Source organism: Hippoglossus hippoglossus, chromosome 8 (assembly GCF_009819705.1).
Source record: "Hippoglossus hippoglossus isolate fHipHip1 chromosome 8, fHipHip1.pri, whole genome shotgun sequence".
Classification (NCBI taxonomy): domain Eukaryota; kingdom Metazoa; phylum Chordata; class Actinopteri; order Pleuronectiformes; family Pleuronectidae; genus Hippoglossus; species Hippoglossus hippoglossus.
The window spans coordinates 11510582-11533996 of NC_047158.1; the positions used below are offsets into that span (position 1 = coordinate 11510582).

General features: G+C 40.9%; 1 protein-coding gene across 2 annotated transcripts; it reads left to right on the forward strand.

Moving 5' to 3' along the window:
- Positions 1-2834: 2834 nt before the first annotated feature.
- LOC117765931 (branched-chain-amino-acid aminotransferase, cytosolic-like) lies at positions 2835-23400 on the forward strand. Of its 2 annotated transcripts, XM_034592556.1 has the most exons (18): positions 2835-3039; positions 3148-3186; positions 3378-3475; positions 4156-4222; positions 4318-4409; positions 5176-5280; positions 5382-5449; positions 6315-6411; positions 11032-11100; positions 11493-11693; positions 11902-12012; positions 13256-13375; positions 13873-14036; positions 19040-19182; positions 19274-19359; positions 19655-19795; positions 20447-20521; positions 21108-23400. In XM_034592556.1, the coding sequence occupies exons 1-18, from the start codon at positions 2958-2960 to the stop codon at positions 21147-21149; spliced, it is 1800 nt and encodes a 599-aa protein (XP_034448447.1). In that variant the 5' UTR covers positions 2835-2957; the 3' UTR covers positions 21150-23400. The 2 variants fall into 2 exon arrangements, with proteins under 2 accessions (XP_034448447.1, XP_034448446.1); XM_034592555.1 differs by lacking the exons at positions 2835-3039; positions 3148-3186; positions 3378-3475; ... (3 more) ...; positions 5382-5449; positions 6315-6411 and adding an exon at positions 8973-9314.
- The last annotated feature ends 15 nt before the right edge of the window (positions 23401-23415 follow it).

Genomic DNA, 23415 nt, shown 5'->3' on the forward strand with positions numbered 1-23415 from the left:
TTCTGTTGCCTTCAATTACTCCATGTAAATTCAGGTTTCTGTCTCCTCAGTCTCATTAGTGCATCTCAGTTGTACATGATTCAGCTGCTTTTACTGACATACAATGAACTTGGCACTACTAGAATGATTTTTGGAAGCAAACAACAACAAAAGAAGTGTTTGACCTGCAGCAATTGTCCAAAATGCCGCAGCACGTGTCCTGACAAGAACAAAGAAAAGAGACCACATTTCTCCAGTATTAGCTTCGCTACACTGGCTTCCGGTTAAATCTAGAATAGAATTTAAAATTCTCCTCCTCACCTTCAAGACCCTTAATAATATGGCACCATTATACCTCAAAGAGCTGATGGTACCTTATCAACCCACTAGAGCACTGCGCTCCCAGAATTCAGGCTTACTTGTCGTCCCTAAAGTCTCTAAAAGTAGAGTAGGAGCCAGAGCTTTCAGCTATCAAGCCCCTCTCCTATGGAATCATCTCCCACTTTCAGTTCGGGAGGCAGACACCATCTGTACGTTTAAGAGTAGGCTTAAAACCTTCCTTTTTGATAAAGCTTATAGTTAGAGCTGGTACAGGCTTGTCTTAGACCTGCTCTTAGTTATGATGCTATAGGTCTAGAAGGTCGGGGGACATATGACACACGGAGCTTCTCTTCCCAGCTTCTTCTTCCTCTTCTACATCCTTATCACATCAAAGAAATTCATATCTCATCAATACATGTTACTGACTTGACTTCTTCCCCGGAGTCCCAGTGCCTTATCGTCCGCAGATCCAGGGCCGCAGCTGTGGCCACATCGTGGATTATGATCTGTGGATCGCGTATCAGAGATCGTAATGGTGGATCCAGTATGGCGGATTCTGTATCGTGCTGGCTGATCGTGACAATAATGGCAGATCTTTTATCGTGTTGGCATCTGATAATGGTGGTGGACCACAATCGAGGTGGCAGCTGATGATGGATCCTAATGGCGGCAGTGGACAATGACTGTGGACTATAGTGGCATCCGATCTTGATGGTGGATCATGATCGTGGTGGCAGCTGACCATAGACTATGATTGCAGCAGGACTGCTTGATATATAGTATTTCTCCTCAGATACTTGACCATTACTGACAATAATCCATCAATTCATTGACCTTCAGTTATGCTTCAAAATGTTTACCCTTATCAATGCTGCTAAAACCTTTATCTTGATGTTCTCCTTTACACTTGACATCTATTGCACTTCTGTCCGTCCTGGGAGAGGGATCCCTCACATGTGGCTCTCTCTGAGGTTTCTACGTTCTTTTTTCCCCTTTTAAAAGGTTTTTTAGTAGTTTTTCCTGACTCTTGCTGAGGGTTAAGGGCAGAGGATGTCACACCCTGTTAAAGCCCTATGAGACAAATTGTGATTTGTGAATATGGGCTATACAAATAAAATTTGATTGATTGATTGATTGATTGAAAAAGATCAGGTGTAAATTAGTAATCTCTTATTACCTTACTGCTCCACGTAACTTCCCAAAAGCTAGTCTTGATCGCCACCTGGTGGCCAGGAGCAGTACAGGCCATAAACCCTGCCTCCTTCATGTTAGTGGATGGGACATGGACCTTATAACTGTGGTTTCATCCCACGATTGCTACTGTGCAGAATCTGGCTCCAAATGCGCCAGACAGCAGCATTCATACCAGCAAGTTTGGCTTCATTATTCGATAGTGGGAGGAAGTGGAGACAAGTTGTCTGTCAGATGTCACAGCCCATTTTTATATCTTCAAATAACTGATAAAACCAAACTTATCAGAAGCATGAACACTTGAACAAACATCAGTGTGGAATGATTTACCTTAGATTACAGAAACTATCTTTGAGACAGTATGTATTTAACTTGTACTTTGAGCCACCAGGGGACGATCAAGACGCGTTGGCTTCAGTTTTGGGAACTGTCATGCCGTCACAGCATTTCATTTATAGTCTATAATCTAAGATTTTAATGTAGACTTGATGCATCAAGGAGACCAGAAGGTTGAACAATATACAAACACTAACAGAGTAACATGAGCAATTGTCACCCCCAAGTCTGAAGATGTCTCCCGCAGCCTCCAAGTATATCTTCCTCTACTAGTGTCACCCATTCCAACAGCACATCCACGAATGGCTAGAATTGCTGTCACTCTCCATGTTACATGTAGGTGTGCGCATCCTATTGGATAGTTGAGCCTAAAGCATGCATTCCTAAATCACATTCTGTCCTTCTGTCTTGCTACTGGTGTAATATGCAAAATAGTTGAAGTTGGTGAGAGTTGAAGTTGGTGCCTCTCTGTCTGCTCATCTGAGTTAGATATGAAAGTCGCTATGTGTAGACGCTACAATGAACTGTTGGTTGGCCCTTTATCTATAACCTGACCTTGGGTACTGTTTAAAGAGAGAAGGGAGTATCTGTGGAATTAGACAGGCACTATTACTCCCGGTGTACCAATATAATGTAATGAACTCTATACATAATATATAGTGGCATATACAGTAATGTGTGAGGATGGTGGAAATTCCTCAACAGGTTGTATCGCATAAATACGTAGTTTACGTACATTTTTATTTAGCCTAAATACCACGTACATATAGAAACTAGAACCCTGAAAGAGGAGGTTCGATTCCATTTCATTTATCATTATTACAATTTTATGTTTAGGTAAATAAAATCTACTTGTTTAGGTTTAGACAAAAAAAAGTAAATTTCTGCTTCAGGCTCCTCTAATACTTTACTAAAGTTCCACAAAATTCAATTGATCCCCGTCATTTCCAGTGGAAGAGGAAGTACATGTACGTGAAGAGGAAGTACGCCGCAACGTTCAGCCAATCACGTTGTTGCGGTGTTTTGCCTCGGGACACCTCGGGACAGATAAACACACAGATCTCTGTGAGTTTTGACAGCGGCGCTGGTTAGACATTTTGCACCGAGCACTTTTTTCTAAATGAGAGATAATGTCGCTCCGCTACAACAACAAAGTGGCAGTTGTCACTGGAGGATCTAAAGGAATCGGCAGAGGCATCGTCAGAGTGTTTGGTATAGTTTTTATTTAAAAGAAAGTTTAAATAAGTCTGTGACCAGGAGGGAGGTGGCTCTCTCTTCATATTCTGATTCTAAAAAATAATGTGCGTTTACTGTTTCTAGTGGAGAATGGTGCCAAAGTGGTGTTTTGTGCAAGAGGACGTGAGTAATACTTTGAATCAGCTTTTTTCATTTCCTTAAATCAAATAAGAAAATGTATCAGACCACTGCTCTACCATCTATTAGAAAGGGTGCTTTCAAATTTCACCAAATGCATTTGTGTTCAAGCTGACCCCTGAAAAAGAGTAAAACCTCAAATCTATTTGTTTTTCGGCATTTTTTTCAACGTGTAGGTGCGGAGGGCGAGTCTCTGGAGGCGGAGCTAAACAAAGCAGGGCCTGGTTCCTGCGTATTTGTCCCATGCGACGTCTCCAAAGAGGATGATCTCAAGGTAAAGTGAAGCTTCAGTGATGTAGTCCTGATCCCTGCACCTGTAATTCAAGTTTGTCCCGTTTATCACCAAAGACCACATCCTGAGATAACATCTGATTATTTCACTGGCTAGTTTCTATACTTTAGATTAAGATAAGTTACATTTTCCACATGCCAATGTCAAAGATTGCATTTTGTTCATCTATAATAATAATAATGAACATTATTTATATTGACATTTTATATGGAAGGAAGCTCCAAGTTCTTTAGGAATTTAAAATAGAGCAAGGATATTCACATTATAATAAGTTTTGAATTAAAATTAACAGTTTATACAGGAACTAAAAAATTAAATTAGAGTTAAACGGTAACATTGGTCTAAATCCACAAAACATGGGTTATGTTCTCAGCTGATATGATAAGAATGGATCAATAGATAAGACTGCAAGAAAAGACAGTGCCCCATTGTTATTATTGTTTACACTTGTTTCTATCTCCTTTCAACAAAAAAATCAATTAAAGAAGTTAACAAAGATTGGATATATAACAGAATCCTTTAAGCGAAATGCAGCAGCTCATGATGTTGGCATGTTTGCGCGTGTCTTCTTCTTTTATTGTTTTCATGCGGTGAGTAAGTGGTTTCTGTCACAACAGTTTGTTCCGTTTCTTAAAACGCAGCTTGTGTGTTTCGCTCTGCAGAGACTGATTGTGTTCACAGTGGAGCGTTATGGGCAAATCGACTGCCTGGTCAACAACGCTGGATGGCGTGAGTCTCGCTCTTTTGCTTCTTTCTGTTTTTTCTCGAGGAGAAACTTCCTGTAGCTTAATATCTATTTCTATTGTTTTGATCCTTTTCTGCAGACCCCCCTCATAAAACCACTGACGACACCACAGCAGAGGAGTTCAGAGACTTGCTGAATCTAAACCTCGTCAGCTACTTCTTGGCGTCTAAAGTAATGTTTCCTGCTCCTGTGTGAACTTGTGAATCTTATTTACAATGCAAATAATTGAACACTGGTTCCTGTGGATGCACTGGTAGGCTGTAAGGACTTCACTTTAATAAGCAACTGAACACCTGATTCTGAAACTTAATCCCCACGGAATCATTCATTATTATTATTATTATTATTATTATTATTATTATTATTTGCAGAATGGTATACCTTTATACAGGGACAGCAGGACACATTAGCAGCTCCTGCTTGGCATCATAAAGGTCGAAAAGTCGGCTTCACTAGAAAATAAGCGATTTGTAGGATGATCAAATAGACGAATAATGGCACACATCTCCAGACAGTTTCTCCTGAGAGACGTTCACACTGTTTTTTTTCAGTTGTTCACATGAAGAGTCGCTTAAGAAATGGAAAAAAGAGCTGAGAGAAATGGTCCCTGAGTGTTTCCTCGGGGCCACACTGTATTTGATGATTAATTATTGATATTTTTAGGAAGCACTGTTATATACAACAGGAAAGCAGTGACGGAAATGTGATACAAAATCATACACTTGATTAATAATTCTTGGTCACGTCATCCTGGGGATTTTATTGAGATCTGGAGTTTAACCATGAAAACTCGACAGTATGTGGTGTTCAAAAGTCTGAAGTTCAACTTAAGGAGCTTGCAGAAGATCTGCTCATGACCTTCCTCATCTTCCACAGAGTTGTGTATATACAGTGTGTAGGATCTTTGAAATCATCGGAGGTCTCGCTTTCTCCGCAGTATGCATTGCCGTACCTGCGGGAGCGTCAGGGCAACATCATCAATGTTTCCAGTCTGGTGGCAACCATCGGGCAGAGGGATGCTGCGCCGTATGTCGCCACCAAGGTGAGTTCATCACCCAGACAACAGTTGCTCTCAAGTGCATCATTCCTTTAAATATCCTCTGGAGACAAGAGAGTCCTGTAATGTGATGTTCTCTCCACAAGGGGGCGATAATCTCCATGACAAAGGCGATGGCCGTGGATGAGAGTCGCTACAATGTGAGAGTAAACTGGTGAGTCAAACGATAAGGTTTACTTTCCCACCAATGATTTAATTTTCATCACAAGTATAATTATATACACACATTTATACTTGCAATACAGTATAATTACATTAATTCTGTGACATTAGATAATCTCTGGCTAATTAAAGAGACTCATCGTGATATTCCTATAAGAAATCAATCTAGCTTTATGTCTTCATTAAGAGCTTTTCTGGAATTAAAAGTACCAGAACAACGATGTATAAATACTTCATTATTTTAAAAAAATGCTCAAAATCCATTTAAAGTCAATTTTATTATATTATTTAATTATATATATTAAATTATTCTGCCACACAAATTACTGCATATTTTTTCCTCTTTTTTTTGTCGCAAATATTTATTCAAACCATCTGAGAAGATAACATGTCTCTAAATGTCATTTGGTAAAAGTATGAAGAAGTAAAAAAAGGAAATAGTCAGAAAAATGTATCTCAAACTTACAGTACTTGAGTAAATGTAAGTAGTTGCTCCACCTTCTCTTATAATAAATCACGTATATGTTTATATCATGTATATAATAAGTCATGTATTTAAAGCAATACAAAACCTTCATATTTTTATGAATTATCGGGATTGTCAGAAAGCATTTTCCCATCAACTGACCTGTGTGATTCATTAATAATACAAAACGAATGAGAAGATGTACTGATATTTACATCATTGAAAGTAGAGTTACTACAAAAAAAATGCATAACATCAAGACCTTTTACATTCCCTGTTTTTTCCTGGACTAACTCTTATCTTATAATATAATATTGTCATCTAGTATTGAACCATCTACAAGTCTAATAAAGCACTTTGTTGTCTCATAACACTGTGTGTTGTGTTGCAGCATCTCTCCAGGTAACGTGATGACACCTCTGTGGGAGGAGTTAGCAGGACAGACTCCAGACGCTATAGCCGCCATTAAAGCAGGAGAGAACTCTCAGGTGGGTTTTCACAGAGGAGCACAGGGCTCATACATGGAAAATATGGAGAGGAGCCGTGGTGGTTGTCACAGACAGAGCAAATCTTCACCTCTCCCCAAACATCCTTGTGATGTTAGTGAGTAATGATCATGAGATGATTTCTTAAAAAGAGTAAATCTCAACAGGAGACAAATTATTTATCACTTGCATGAAAATCTATTCATTTAGAGTCAGAACAAAGCTGCAGCAGAACCACAGACTGTAAATAAACAAGGACGACGCATCTCCACTTCCTGTCACTGTACAGAAATCCAGCCAAAATATCTCAGGTACGGTCGCAGCCATCTTGTGCTGGTGACATCAATTGGCTTTAGAGTGTGGGGAAGTGATCATGGAGAGGAGCTGTGGTATCGAGGTCCAGCTGATACACGCCCCCGAACAATCATAAGACAGTCCCAGCTGACGATGCAAATAACAAATTAAAACCAGACTTATCTGAAACGTGAACACTTGAACTTACATCAGTGTGATAAGGACTAACTCAAATGACAGAAACCATCTTTGAGAAAAATGTTAACAACTGTTTCTCAATTCATGGGCTGCCTCGTTCAGAGGCTGCATTTAAAGACTGAATACAGTGGTGCAATTAGGCCGTCCCATTTCAAAGGCTCCTTCAAACAAAGCCAATGGCTCCAATGGGTGGATCCTTAATGGGGCCAATTTATCCAAGGATTTATTGCGCGTTGAAGGGGGGGGACAAGTTGGTGACGCAAATCATGGAAATCCTTCAGGTACCATGTCCTCTGAAGGAAGTGGCCCCGTAATTGGAATACAGCTAATGTGTAGTTTGACTTTCTAGTTTGATCCATGTCCCATCTTCTAAAATGGAGGAGGCGGAGTTTGAGACCTATACTGCAGCTAGTCACAATGGAGTGATCGTAACTTGTTGACTTCACTTGTGGGAGCTGTCATGTTGTCCATTTTAATTAGATACAGTCTGTGGCCGGGACGTGTAACACAACAGCCATTGTTTTGGCTCTGTCACCTCCTCTGCTGCCTGCCGGCTTATAAGCGAGACAAAGGGCCCCCCCCCCCCCCTCCAACAATTGGGTATTTATGCGTTTTATAAAGAATGGCGAGGTGGATTAATGCTGCCACATTCCCACCTTAAACAGACTGTGTAAAAGCAGCGATTGACTCCTCTCTTGCTGCTGCTCCCTGCTCCTCACTCACAACCGCACAAACTATTAATTCTGAATTGGGACCAGTAAGAACAAATCCTCGTGAGGCAGCCCCTCCAACTTTGTCGTGTTAATGATTCAAACCGCCACACACTGTGGTGTTTGTGTGCATGTGGGATCGTAAATGATAATGCCCTGCAGGGAGTCTCAGCTTGCACTTCATTATTCATAGTGGAAAGATGTAAAATTTGTAAATAAGCAGTTTTACACTGAAATAACATGAGGATTTACATATTTATCTGACTGTATCACATTTAAAGTCATTGGATCTTTTTAAACATTGTCATTTATTACAGTGTAAATAGAGAAACAACTCATTTTTATTTTCACAAAGTCTTTCCTCTTGTCGTCCCAGTTATTCAAGCAACATTAATTCAAGAAGTCAAATTAGATAATTGATGGGGAGTTTGAATCAGTTTTTTCATGGAGTCTTATGGGAACATCGTAACTTTCATGGAGGCCTTTGCCACCAATTTGAAAATGCTTCTTTTCCTTCTCCACACACACACACACACACACACACACACACACACACACACACACACATACATTTGTACATCTATCTTAGTGAGGACACTCATTGGCATAATACATTCCCTAACCCTTTACCCTAATTCTAACCCTAACCCTAAAACCAAGTCTTACCCCTCAAACAGCCCATTAAACGTGGGGCAGGAAGTGAGGACTGGTCAAAATGTCCTCACTCTGTAGGTTGTAGGCTCAAAATGGTCCTCACAAAGGCATCTGTACAAGTACACACACAAACAGAAGGCATTAACCCCCGTAAAATCACAAACTTGAACCAGACTGAGAAATGACTGCTTTCTTCTTGAACAGCTGATGGGTCGTATGGGGACTGAGGTCGAGATTGGACTGATGGCCTTGTATCTCGCCGCTGATGCTACGTTTTGCACTGGGATAGAGATGCTGCTCAGCGGAGGAGCTGAACTCAACTATGGCTTCAAGAGTCAGATCACAAACTGACCCTGGTCCTCCTGGTCTCTACGGTCTCCTTACGCTTGTGGAGGAGCTACATTTTTTACGGATTCATTTTGTTTAATGCACATTTATCGTGTAGTGTGTCTTTGTTCTACTTCTGAGAGCGATATTGAAAATGAAGTGTATGTGAATTAAAGTAAATAGCTGGGTGATCAGTTTGGCGTCCTGACCTATCATCCTCTCCCACTGGTGTTTAAAACGACCGGGTCCACTCCCCTCTCTTCTACCAATCAGAATCATCCTCATTGACCTCGAATAACCTCCTGCTGGGGGCTTGCTGGTGTCCACCAATGACATGTGACGCCTTTAGTCACGCCCCCAGTGACTTTTTCCTAATGAGGCTGAATAATACAGGTCATATCGCAAGATCTTGTTTAAGTTACTGCTTAAGTTACTGCTTTTCCCAGGATCACACGCAATGTGTGTGTATTCAAAAAACTTCAGGTGATGAACAAACACTGATCCAGGAACAAATGTGTAATTTGTCGTGTGCTGTGGCCTGTGAGTCACAGGTCTAATATCCTGAAGGACGTCTTTTTGTTTGGGAGCTCTGTGACTTCACCTCAGCTGAGCCGCGTCTCACATTTCAAAGCGGAACGCGGTCTGAGCCTGACTTTTGTTTCCGCACGAGCACAAAATCTGGTTAATCCTCATCACGGAGCAGAGATGGCAGCCCTGCGGACGGTGAGTTCACTGACCGATGTCTGTTCTGCTAAAGTGTCTGTTAACTGGGTCAATAAATGATTCACTTTAATATGAGACTAGGAGACGAAGGGGTTTGTTTCACACGGACTGACGCCGCTGTGACCCTCCTCGCTCACATAACAGCGCAAAGGACATAAACCAAACCTCAGTCAGAAAAATGGAAACTGAATTTGTCTTGCTTGTCTAAGAAAGATACGTATCACTGGAGACGGAACTCAACGTCTAATCTGAATCGTCTAGTTTCGATGGGAAAATCGTCCAACATTTTAGACCGTTTCTTATAAAATATAAGCTTTTTAAGTTTAAGAATGGTGGTAGACTAACCGTTTCCATTCACCTTTTAGAAACGTATTTCTAGTAGATAGGTAGTATGCCGAATTGAAAAGTATATCCCACCGATACTGAATAAGTCGAAGTTTCTATCTGTGTGATTGTGCAAGCGCAGTCAAAAGCCGGTATTTGTTAAATCGTCCTATTTGTAAATGCAGTCTTGGTGTCGGACTAGAGGGGCCAGTTCTTTATGGGGCTATAAGACGCATATCTGCAGAAAACATCGTACGTATATTATTACAATGTTACGCCTCTGTTACGTATTCCGTCTTTGCAATTACTCAATTTAGCTAACTTATGCTATCTCAGGTGCTAGCTGCTACAAATGCTCGCAGTTGTTAATTCAATTCTAGTTTAATTCCAGACTGCGGGTCGAACATGAACAAAACCAGGATCGAATGTGACGTGCATGTAATTAACACGTGCACGTCACAGATTAATTAATTGGTGTAGTGTAGTGTAGCTGATCAAAGCCATGATCGTAATCAAAGCAAAAGTTGCATCATCCATTCAACTGAAGGCACACATCGACTCACTCCTGCAGCTGAGCCTCAGTGCAACTTGTTGTGGGAATCACCGAGACACCACTTCCACTGTTCTCTGCACTGACTCTCACGTGGCTGCATGTGTTTTTAATGAAAATGTTAGCGGTACGTTGAAAATTAGCACGAACAGTAATAAGTATGTTACAGGCTGTTGTCCATCCTTGGGGCCACTTTTCCAAACCACATAGGTTCCTCACCTTGCATTCCTCCAGTAACCTGCAAATGTGCCTGATTCTATTTGCAGCACTGGCTGTTGCCTGCAGGCATGTGACTACCTAATGGACCCAGTAAATACAGAATCACTGACATGTTGCTCCAGTGTATTCCCATGATTGGAGATATAATACCATGGTTATGTTGTATTTGACTGCATTAGTTTTAAAGGTTCACTGTGTAAGATTTAGGTCAAAGGGATCTATAGGCAGAAATTCAAAATGAAATAATCCTAATGATGTTCTCACCAGTGTTTCTCATCTAAATTGTACAAATTGTTGTTTTCTTTACCCTTGAATTGGCCCAAATATATCGGGAGCGGGTCCTCTCCACGGAGGCCGCCATGTTGTTTACAGTCATCCAGACTGGACAACTAAACACCTTTAGATTTTTTTATGAAAACTAAGTAGGTTCTCTGTCATGTTTGGAAGGGGAGGGTGAGGTGAGGGGTGTTCAGCTGCAACATGCAACTTCACCTCTAGACATCTCTAAATTCTACACACTGAACCTTTAATTAGGTTTTCCTCGTAAACTGCCTACTGAGTGTTTGTAGATCTCCACCGTTACTCTGATGTGATGCTAAGAGCTTTGTCACATTACTTTTGCAGGCACTTCATGCACGACATGTTCAGGCACTCCCCTTCATTGGCTCGCTGCGATTCGCCAGCATCTTTAAGGTAACAGGGAAATATTTACATGCATCTTCAACCAGTGTGATTAGTACACTGGCCCCACTGAGCGTGCCTGGTGTCTGGACCATTATATGAAGACGGAAGTGGCCTATTTTCAAGTTGTCCAGAATTTAAACCTTTGTTTCCCCTCTGTCTTTCCCTCACTGTCTGCCTGTTGCCATTATTTAATTCAGTTTAATTGAACTTAATTGTGTCTAATTGATCAGCTCTTTGACTTACTCTTTACAAAGCTCCATTATTTCCCTGTCAAAGCATGCCGTCAATAATACCAAGTTAAAATCATTTGTTGTATCCGTGGCCGGCTCTGCTCTATCTCTCGTCCCGTCGACTTCTGTTTCTCCGCGGTTCTGCGGCTCGCTCGTCCGTCTCCATCTCAGGCTGCAGATATCAACATCGAACGCAACACGGCATGCAAGCCGAAGCCCGACCCCTCCACCCTGGTGTTCGGCAAACAGTTTTCCGATCACATGTTGACCATCAACTGGTCGGAGAAGGACGGTTGGGAGGCTCCTCAGATCAAACCTTTCCAGAACCTGTCGCTGCACCCTGCCTGCTCGGCCCTGCACTACTCCATAGAGGTGAGAGAGGAGGGCCCTGCCAACATGAAGCATGAACCAGCACATACATGTACATCAGATCTGAAACTGCGTACTTTAAACTGAAAAAAATAAACATGTTAGGGCCTTTTCAATATCTCAAGACTTTTACCTGTTTCCTACACTTTATGCCCCACAGACTGAGAAGTCATATTTAGTGTTGTGTGTTTCTGTCTGTTTTCTTCTGCAGCTCTTTGAGGGCATGAAGGCGTTTCGTGGAACCGACAACCAAATCCGCCTCTTCAGACCCATGCTGAACATGGAAAGGATGCATAGGAGCTCTGACAGAAGCTGCCTGCCGGTGAGTTCGTACCCCAACTCATCCTCAGAAACGCTCACACCCTATCAGTGAGGGCTCTCGGTAGGGTTCTGTTGTGTTTGGTTTTAAGTCAATATTTTGTATCTTTACACATGACCAGCTGCTCATACAGTTATTTCCACAGAATTTCATAATTCTGGACAAAGCCTCTGTTCTGACAGACATGAATAAACTCATCCCCTCATGTATTGAATGAATGAATTATTGATTGAATGAAAAACCTGATTTTGGCTCCACCTTTGCTGCACCTTCACACAACATGTGAAGTGAGGTGAGGGGAGGTAAGCCTACAGCACTGCTTGCATACAAAGACAAACAAACAGTTGCGCTCAAACCAAGTTCACACACTGTAGTTGTCACTAATTCATCTAAATATTTATCCTGCTAGAAATTCAGTTTCAGGAGCGGTAAGTCAAATGTAAAATCAGGCTAAAAATGGTTTTATGAACTAGGCATTAGTTTCTCTAATTAACCTAACCTGCATGTGTTTGGACTGTGGGAGGAAACCAAATGACCAAGAAAAAACCTACACAGACACAGGGGAGAACTCGCAAACAACATTGTTGCTACTACGTGTCAGTGTGAACCACTGCACCAACTATCTGAACCACCACTTAAACCTGAAGGACTGAACTGACACCAGACTTCCTTTTTTATGTGTCGTCCTCTGTGCCTGAACTAACACGTTAAAACCAACACAGCATTCTCCTCGTTGTGGTTTCACATTCTTCTTATTCTTTAAGGCAGGCTACATTACAAACAACAAACTATTAGACATTACACCCCTGTTGCGCAACATTCCTATTTTCTTTGGCACAAATCCCAGCCCTGATTCAAGAGTCAATACTGCATCCCGAGGTGAGGACACACTGGTAATACAGATGGCTGATTACAGTAAATCACATGACGATCCAACACCATGTGAGGTGAATCCATTCTTCTCTGTCACATGGGAAAGAAATTATTAAAGACAATGTTTCACCGTTAATGACTAAATATTAGTTGTGGATGGTTGATGCACAAAAACTGTATTCATTGATAATTTGTATCTTTTCAGGTTGAATTAAAAAACACTTATGATAATCCATGACATTGAATGTAAAGTCTCACACCACAGGAAGCAGCAGTCTGCTTCACCTGAAGTCAAGTGTCACATTTGTCCAGAGTCAGACTGTGTCGCCAAAAAAGAGCCCCAAGTTAATCCCCTCGACTTTCTTCTTGGTAGTTGTTTGATAAAGCTGAACTGCTGGGGTGCATCAGGAAGCTGGTGGAGATCGACCAAGAGTGGGTCCCCTATTCCCAGGACGCCAGCCTCTACATCCGACCCACGTTTATTGGAATTGAGGTGAGCTTTGGCATCAATGAACAAAATGCTGTGAGGAGACAATATACACCTGTAAACTATATTATTATAATCAATATAGTCATTATAATAATTATTATTGGTACTGTTTGCCTCAGTATTTAAGCAAGTATCAGTTTTAGCACACGGTTAAATGCTGTTTAATTGGTTAATCTACTGTTTTCTGACCATATCTAGGTCCAGGTTACATTAATCAGATTAATGATATTATGAGGAATTATTGTTGTACACAGCCGAGAAGTGCTCATGACGATGTGATGAAAATATCAATAGATTAATGTTTGTCCCTTTTGATTCATTCTTTGACTGTCATGAGTGATATCAATAAACAGTATCTTCAAACGTCCATCATTTAATTTGTTTGTGTGGATAAAGTTGTATTAAATGCTGGCGAGCACAGCACTCACTGACTACTGTCATACTAACTGGCTCCCTGCCTCTAATAACCTGTCTTTGCCTCTTCCAAACCTCTCGTTCAGCCGTCTCTTGGCGTGTCTCGGGCAGGAAAAGCCATGATCTTCGTCATCATCGGCCCAGTGGGCCCCTACTTTGCCACAGGGTCCTTTAACCCTGTGTCTCTGCTGGCGGACCCTTCTTATGTCAGAGCTTGGAAAGGAGGCGTCGGGGCATACAAGATGGGAGGGTGAGTTCAGCTTCTTTCCTCTTTTTCTCACACCTGAAGTCTCTGTTATATATATTTTTTTTTTACATTTGATCTGGTTAGCTTCTTCTTCACATTGTAATTTGTGGAGCGCACTAAAGAAATGTGTATGAACGTATGTATGACGTACGTCCTGACGTCATCACCTACATGAGCTGCACCTACCTATACTTGATACTGATTGGTTTGTAGACGGGCGTGCAGCTGACGTAGGCGTGTCTTCATTTCAGCTGGTAGTAGACTTTCTGTTTGAAGTGTAAACATAGATAATATAAAAATAGGACACAAAATTTGAATATAAAAATTTCAAAAAAGCTATAAAAACCAGGGGAGGAATTATGCAATATGTACAGTAAGTCCGTTATTTGCCAGGGTAAGTTAAAGTGTCAAAGTGTCGCTGTCACAGGCAGGGGTATCAGTGCTGTTCAGTGGTAGGGTCCCATTGATGAGGCCAGCAGCAGTTAGGGAAAAAACTGTTTTTGTGGCGTGTGTCGTGTTCTTTTATCCTTAGGTAGAGAGAAGAGTCGGTCTTGGTTCAAAAAAGTATTTATTTAGAAGCAAGGAAAAGCTACTACATAGTAATGGGCACTCAACGTACAGCCCCAGGCCGTCTAATACCACCGGGGAAGTCTAGAGTCGCGCCGAACGGACGACAGGTGCAATATTTATAATAGTAGGTAGAACTTCATTGGTCAATAACGAGGGGGAGTCACCTTGGCTAGTGCACAGGCTGGTCCCAGCCTCTAGGCACTGGAATCCGCCAATGATGAGGAGCCGCTCCCCGTTTCGCTCCTCCTCTGACCGCTGCTGGGAAAATCTTCACATTTCTGACAGTTTGGTTTGGTGTTTTTAAAACAAGCCTTGAATCGGCTGACGGCTTGTGAGTCTTCAGTATGGCATGTGCCTTTCCTATCTGTCCTTCAGACCCTAGTGGCAGCTGCTTGAATTCTTTCTAAGGGTTTGTCACAGTTTCTTAAGAAAACAGTGCATTCATGTATGTGTGATGTTTGTATAAAGCTAATGGAGTTTAGGCTGTAATATAGTAAGTTAGGTATGAGAACAAGTTAAAGTACAGTGTATTGTATGCCACAGATGTACAGTCTTCTCAAACAGGCATTATTAGACAGGTGCAAGACTGAACTGCGATGTGACGCACACACACACACACAACAACCAACTTCAAGATTAAAACCAGCCAGCAACGGCTTCTAAAAGTCACTATGTGAAGGCCGCACATTCTCCCACATATTCAGCCCAAACTGCCCCTGCCCCCACCCCTGTCTAACATACTGCATTTGTTTAGAGTTCAGTTTCATTGCCATCTTCACAGACACACACTCAAAGAAAAACATAGATTTTAGTCGTAACACGTGTGGTTTTGATCCTGATCGCCCCGCAGCCTCCTGCCAGAGAAAAGTGCCTCTAAGAGTCCATGTCCAGGGTGGGAGGGGTCGGCCGCAATCTTACCTGCACGCCTCAGAGTCCCTGCTGAGCTGGTGTTGGTGACGCTCTCGGATTGGGGCTGGTCATCGTGGGGGATGGTGTCAGTTTCTGTCCCATTGTCTGGCTGAAAGGGTTGTACTTTGTGATCTGCCCTTTCCAGACAGAAGCAGATTCCTTAGCTGAGAAATGGTGTTGGAGTTTCTCTCTGTCAGAGTGTACTCCAGAATAGTTCCACGGATGAACTCGAAAAATATGGAAATAAATCCGCTGGAGTTGTTTCCTTGATGTTCATGAGCTCTTCTCTGGTGAAAGAGCTCAGAGTATCGCAGCAGAAAACTAAGTTAACACACAAAACGAGACAAAAGTGCTTCAGGCTTCGTACTCCACACTAGTTCAAGTGCAAAGGAATTCCCTCATTCAATCAACATATCGACTGAGGCGCACACTGCAAGCAAGACTAATTCTATCTCAACTTTTAGCAATTTGTCTGAAAGTCCAAACTTTCAAACAAAAAGTGTTTTCTTGTTTTCACGCAAACGAACCGAAACATGGTTTAGGTTGATCGAGACTGAGACCAACTCCTTTTGTTTTACAAAATTAGTTTGTCAGGACCGTGGTCGGCGGTACCTTTCACACCTGTTATATCGGTTGCAACTAAACTGAAAAGTCAGAAGGTCCAGACCAAACAAAGTGCAAAAAGTAAACTGACCCTTAAAGGTCCAGTGTGTAAGATTAGGGTGAAAGGGATATATTGACAGAAATGTAATATAAAATAATCCTATCCTAAAGTTCTCTTTCATGTTTGGAAGGGGAGGATGAGGTGAGGGGTGTTCAGCTGCAACATGCAACTTCACCACTTTATGTCACTAAACTCTACACACTGCAACTTTAAGATTAAAAGCAGTGCAGTGCAGCCATTGACCTGGTTGGTCATGTGCTAAATTTCATGCTATCCTTATATATCTGACTCCTACTACATGACTTCTCCTTGATGTTCTTTGTACTAATTTGCTTTTGAAGCTTGGAAAGACCTGTGACAGAGGGGACTGAATCGTGTGCTTAAAAACAAGAGGGTGGAACAAGAGTACTTTTTCAAGCAAAGATATTTTGTTGCCAGGCATCTGTAGTAGATTATTCTTGGATAATGTCCAAGAAGGTGCGGAGGGTTGTGTGTGTTGTTTTAATTGTGATGCAGATAGATATGGGTGTAAGCAGCCTTTTTTAAACCACAGAGGCTGAAATGTGATCACTGATATAACTGGTTTGACTAGTCAAATAGGATGAAACATGATGCAAGTTATTACACCAGAGCTCTTCCTGCTGTGACAATCAGAAATGTGTAATTGAGCTGCGATTCTCCTCAAAATCAAATACAATCAAGGTAAGACAAAGGCAAAAAGAATAAAATCTCTTCGAGAACTTTTCAGAAAGTGACACGAAAACTGTTTCACTGCAGGAGACCTTTTATTTCTTGCTTGAAAAAATCCTAACTCAGCAGAGAAGGTTATTATAGTGTAGATCCCTCCAGTTTTTGCTCTGCAGATATCATCCTGTAATCGCCTGTAATTTCACAGAGCCTGTAATCACAGGCCTGCTTCCACATGACTGTGGCCTACCAAACTAGCACCCGCTCAGATCCAGTGCAATTACATAACACCACCCAACACCCACTCGACTCACTAAGCCAACAAAATCGAATCCCCTCCCCCCAAACAGCGTGCACGCACGTCAACTATCAGGCCTGATTTAGCGCCAATGGTCACGCGGCTGCAGAATGGTAGATGTGTTGTTTGTTTATCGTGGGGTTATTTGTGTTAAGGCTCTAACAAACCTGCAAAGTTTCATCCCATTTTTTGATTTATTTGGTTTCTTTTTGGGGATTTTTTTGGGGGGTATATTTACTTTTTTCCCCTGTCAGTTAACTCACATTCAGGGTTTCTGTGGGGTGTCTGTCTTAATTATGTCAACTTTCATTTAACGCTAATTCCGTCATGCTTTAAAATGAGTCCTTTTTGAGAGAAATGTTCCATATGTTGTAGTTCTTTCACAGAGATACAGATAGTGGCAAAAACCTAATAAAACTACAAGCAACCGACTGTCTCTGTCTGTAGTTGGAGAGATATCTTCGTGTTTCCAGGGTTGTTTACTACTCAGCTACATCATCTTATATTCAATTATGGGGAAGTTCAAGAATTTTTGGGACTCCGATTTTCCACGACTCATGTTGCTTTAGGTTGCTTTAGGTCGGCTGGATGTGTAATCAGCGATTTGTTTGCTCACATATTAACAACTTAACCGAAGACAACAGCAGTTCAGAGCTGAGTGCTCCTCTGTGGCCAATGAATCTATAAGTGCAGTTTGAAAGTTGACTGATAAATTTCCACAGCTAAGTATGACTCATCACTTGAGTCTCAATCTTAAGTTGTATTGTTCATTGTCCATTGAGATCCTTTCAGTCACAAGGATGTTTTTCTTTTGCAGACGTCATGGTAGAGCAGCATTTTTCTGTCTTTTTACTTCTTGGCAAGAGTGAAACATTTCAGTGCAACAATAATGTTTTGTTCAGTAAAGGAAGCACAGTGCGTATCTCACGAGACAACAATAACCAACTGAAATGATTCCTGAATCCCCTGTTGTTCACACTGATGACAATTGTCAGTAGGATCCTTCCTCCTCACCACAAACACTTGTCTGTCAGGGCTGGAATAAGAAATACACTTCCACCTCTTTTCATTTCAAATTTCTTAGTTGCTCATGACATTACTTAATTCTTCTCAGGTATTTTGGAAAATCTATGAGTGTAACTGAGAAATGTTATGCTATGAACCAAATACAATTTTTGGTGATAGAATAAAGGAAAAAGATGAATTAATAACACAAATCACAGCAGGAAAAAGCGTATGTGTTACTTTTAATGTCAATGACTGCTCCGTTCCATCTATCTGTCAATGATCCAGTCAGCAAGAAGAATAACAGTACTTTGGAGCAGGAGCAACTGAATGGGTTGCATTAAGATGGATGACTCGTCTCCATTTCCTCCCATTGTACAAAAATAAAGCCAAAATATTCCATATATATGCCATCTTGTTCTTTTGACGTCTTTTGGAGCCAGAGTCTGCGCAGTAGTGATCGTGGTCTGGAGCTCAGCGGTCAATCATGACGTCTCAGACCATTTTTATAGCATCAAATAATTATTTAAAACCAAACATGAACAAAAATCAATGTGATTTAAATCTACCTAAAATGACAGAAAACACCCTTCAGAAAAATTTAACATGTGCTTTAATTTTTTTAGTTTGGTCCCTGTCCCCATCTGCAAACACAGAGGAGGCAGACCTAGCACCGTTTGGTGGTCATACTTCTTCTTCATTTATAGTTAGACGCTGTCTGCCCCACCTTGATTGTGGACAAGCTCCATGAAATAAAAAAATATATTATTTTTTATCAATGAGCATTATGTCCCCAAAAGAATGAGCAGTAATCAAGCAAATCAGAAGAGAGACAGCAAACTTACCTCTGAAACCTGACATCTATTTATCCAGTAACTACGGCCCCACCATTCTGGTGCAGAACGAGGCGGTGAAGCAAGGCTGCCAGCAGGTCCTGTGGCTGTACGGAGAGGAGGAGGAGATCACTGAAGTGGGCACCATGAACCTCTTCATCTACTGGACCAATGAGAAAGGAGGTCAGACTCGTTAAGTTTTCTTACAGGAGTTGCTGAGTTTATCTACTGTTGTACGTTGGCATCTGATGAGTGCGTGCGTTTGTCTCTTCAGAGAAAGAGTTGTTGACCCCTCCTCTGGACGGCATCATTCTCCCAGGAGTCACCAGGCAATCTCTGCTGGACCTCGCCAGAACCTGGGTAAGACGTCCAGAGAGAGGACCAAACACAGTCCTCTACAGCACAGCTGTTGTCATAAACATGTTCAAATTCTACTACACATGGGATTTGTAAACTGGATTTCCGAACTTCAGTGTAGTTGCTCGCGGAGGCTGTTGCTTTTTCCAAAACTCAAGTTTGTACAAATTTGACATAAAACACAATTTGTTTGAATGTATTTTACTTTATATTTAAAGAGCACTAAACAAAAATGTTAAACAGCAGTGCTTAAAGCTTTTCAGCTCATCTCATTGCTCATGGGTTTTTTGTGTTGCAGGGGGAGTTCAAGGTGACAGAGCGCACGATGGGCATGAAGGAGCTGCTCGGGGCTCTGGATACTGGAAGGATCCAGGAGATGTTCGGAGCAGGCACGGCCTGCGTGGTCTGTCCTGTCGGCAGCCTCCTCTACAAAGGAAAGGTCCGTAGTTCAACTCGTGCAAATGACAACTCTCATGGAGTTCCACAAGGTTCTATAATGGGACCTACCTACTGTACTTTTTACTTTACATATCTTTCCCATAGGCAATATTATCAGAAAGCATCACAAATATTTCCACTGTTACGTAGATGACACCCAGCTGTGCTTATCTATGAAGTCATATGAATCTAATCACTTAGTTAAACTTCAGGAATGACTTAAAGACAGTAAGGCCTGATGACCCAGAACTTTTTACCTCTAAAATCAGACATAACTGAAGACATGCCCCCCTGTTCGACTGATAAATCATTGAGTACGCTTACCTGTAATGAGAAGGTGCTTGGGGAGTGTATACTAGAGTGGGCTCATGCTGTAATTCATGGTTGTGTTTGTAATCAGAGACTACTTTGTGTTTGTTTCAGTTTGATGGAATTATTTCATACATGAGTACACATTGCTCAGGAGTCAGGTTTCCTTCTCTAATCATGGTGGCCAGGTTTATATTTTGCATGACGCTTAGGAACCAGGTTTCTGCAGAAAATCGACTGTAATCCAGTTACTCAAATGAAGGCAGATGCACTGATTGTAAAAAAATCTTTCTAAAGGACTAAAATGTAAACAACAGAATTTGCTTTTCTCTTTCTCTCTCAGACGTACCAGATCCCGACCATGGAGAACGGTCCAGATCTGGCAAAGAGGTTCTACAAAGAGCTTACTGATATTCAGGTAGGTGCACTGATACGACTCCTCCATGTTCAGCTTTTACTCTCACAACACGCTGCAGTTTCTGTAGAACCAAGTACGATGTCTAAACATTAAAAAAATCGGACCTTAATATACTGAAAATCTTCAGTTGTGTAGAAGAAATTCTGATTCCTTTTGAAATTAATTTGGATATCAACTGATTCAATAATTATCTTCATTCTCAATATGATCTGCAGATTATTGTTTTTGTGATGGTTTAATTTTTTTTTAAACATGATGAGAATGTGACCCTTCAAAGAGATAATCAGCCAATTCTCACATCATAGAAATTGAAACTGTTCAAATGATGATTTGATAAAATGACTGAAACTGTTCAACTGTCTAAAAAGTTCCAGTTTAGTCGATCGTTTGATTAATCATTTTATCAACAGGTTGTTTAATCACAAGATCAAAATGTTTTTATTACAGCTGATTTATTGTTTTTTTATTTAAAATGCAAATAAAGCTGCTTTAACTTTCACATTCACAACGCTACAGCAAATATTTTCTGCCTTTTTCATTTTCTACCTTGTTTTTTTCTCTTGCTCTTGCTCCCTTTCTCACCCAGTATGGACGTAAAGCAAGCGAATGGGCACCACTTGTCGTTTAAACGACCAATTTGCACATGCCCCATAATTCCAGTTCGGATGACCAGTACCCCCACCGTACCACTCCCTTCCTTTTAACCCATTAATGCACTCCTGCTACTTCTTTACCGAACCAGAGGGGACGGACCCTTCTCGTCGTCGTTTCTTCTCAGGCAACATTTTCACGGATGTTCCTCTCTCTATGGACTCTCATTAGAAGACGGTTGGTGGTTTTAATGTAACGAGAAGCAATGTTAACAACTATATGCAGTATTTCTGACTTGACACAACCCTTCACTTAGAGGTTTGAACTATCGAGCAGGAAAAACAGCGGATATAGGAAGAGAAAAAAAAACAGAAGATCAAAAAGAAATCAGTCAATAATCAAAAATGAGATGTGCCTATGTGGTGATGTCTCTTGAGTTGATCTTTACACCACACATCCAATTCTGTTCAAGTGTTTGTCCTTGTATTCACTTGTTCATTCACTTGTTCATATTGAGGAGCACAAATGTTAATTATCATCATCATCAACATTGAATTCTTAAAACTATGACGGAGTATTAGGGCCATACTGAAGAAAACAAATCTGAGATTATAAGGATAAAGTAAATATTACGAGAATAAATTCATAATTGAATAGATAAAGTTTTAATTTCTTAAGAAAATAGTTGGAATGCTACTTGAATTAAGTTGTAGATTATTTACAAACAAATATTTACTGGAAAAAATTAGAACATGAGAATGAGAATAAAGTCTTAACTTAATGAGAAAAGTCCTCATATTTTTATTTTCGGTAATTTCCATCAAGGAGAACCTGTGCTTGCTGGAGTTCCAATCTCATTGGTTGTTTAGAAACTATGGAACCCCTTTAAATATCATGCAGATGTAACTAACACCTCACAGTCGACCACTATCAAACGTTTCCTCCAAGTCCGTGTGGTTCTTTCAGTTTCTTACAGAATCCTTTTAACGTCCTGATGCTTTTGATAATGTTGAGCTGATGAGACATAAAATTAAGAATTTCATTATTTGTGGAACCTATACTAAAGGACAACTTAACAAGATGCTCCACTTTCCTCTTTTAAAAGCAGGCGACAGAAAGATCTTCTCACATTCTCCCTCTAAACTCACATTTAGCCGAAAATTTAGACTTTATCCACGTAACATTATAATGTAATATTTAACGTTATTACTCTATACTCGTAGTATTACAATTTTATTCTCAAAATCTCCCTCTAAGTGACCTTACTACTCCGTTGTGGGGAGAAAAAATAGGCACACACTGATGTATTTTAGAAATAGGAGTTTCAATATTTGCAATAATAAAGCTGCAGTGTATTTGGTGTGTAGGACTTAGCATTAGACAGCATTTTAGTGAGTACTGTCTCTTATCAACAAAAGTATTACGAAGAACTTCACCACAGAAAATACTTCTATTAACATTAACCTGTTCTACTTGCAAACATCCCTGTGGGGTTTTCCGCTGAAAACATTTTAGCTGTTACATGTGAGTAAATGAAATCAGATGTACACACATAGCAAGATGTGGTTTTGTTGCTGTCGTGCACATAATGATCTGACAGAGTATATTGTCGTCGGGGGCCATGTCACTTTGACACTGAGTTTGAGTTTGCACTGACCTTGGGAGATGACAGGTACGTTATCTGAGCGTGACTCAGCTGCAGGAAACGGAAGCACGAGCCGCTTTTTAAATGTTTTTGTTGGTTTTAGTTTTGTCATGAGTGCGACGACTGCACACGGATGATACCAGGCGAGGTCAAAGTGAACACAGTGCACACAGTCGACCTAAACGCTGTAGAGGACTGTGGTGTCGGCAGTTACTCCTGAACTTGTTACTGTGTGATCACTATGAAAACAATGTATAGCAACAAATAGATTGTTATTTTAGAGGTTTTTAAATTATTTGATTTTCCTTTGTATTGATGTGAGATTAGGTCGACTTGTCTTCCAAAGTACTTGGCTGTCACCATTGTTTTGCTGTATTTTCGGCTTCCTGTCCCTCGCTGGTTTTCCCTCTTTGAATGTATTTTTATTTTTACACACACCTGTCTGTCCCTCTCTTCTGTCCAAGTGCCTGACATCGGTCTGTTTGCTTGTTGCTGTCAGCTGCTGTCTTGCTTTTTTCCATTTTGTGTACTTGGAGTTTTAGCCGGATTCTTCTAAGTAAAGTCAGTTTAGATATTCTTTCTTTTTTAAGGGTGCTGTTACTTTTAAGTGGCTGTTTTTACAATAAACCTGATTTGAGGTGTGTCCAGTCTCCTTCCT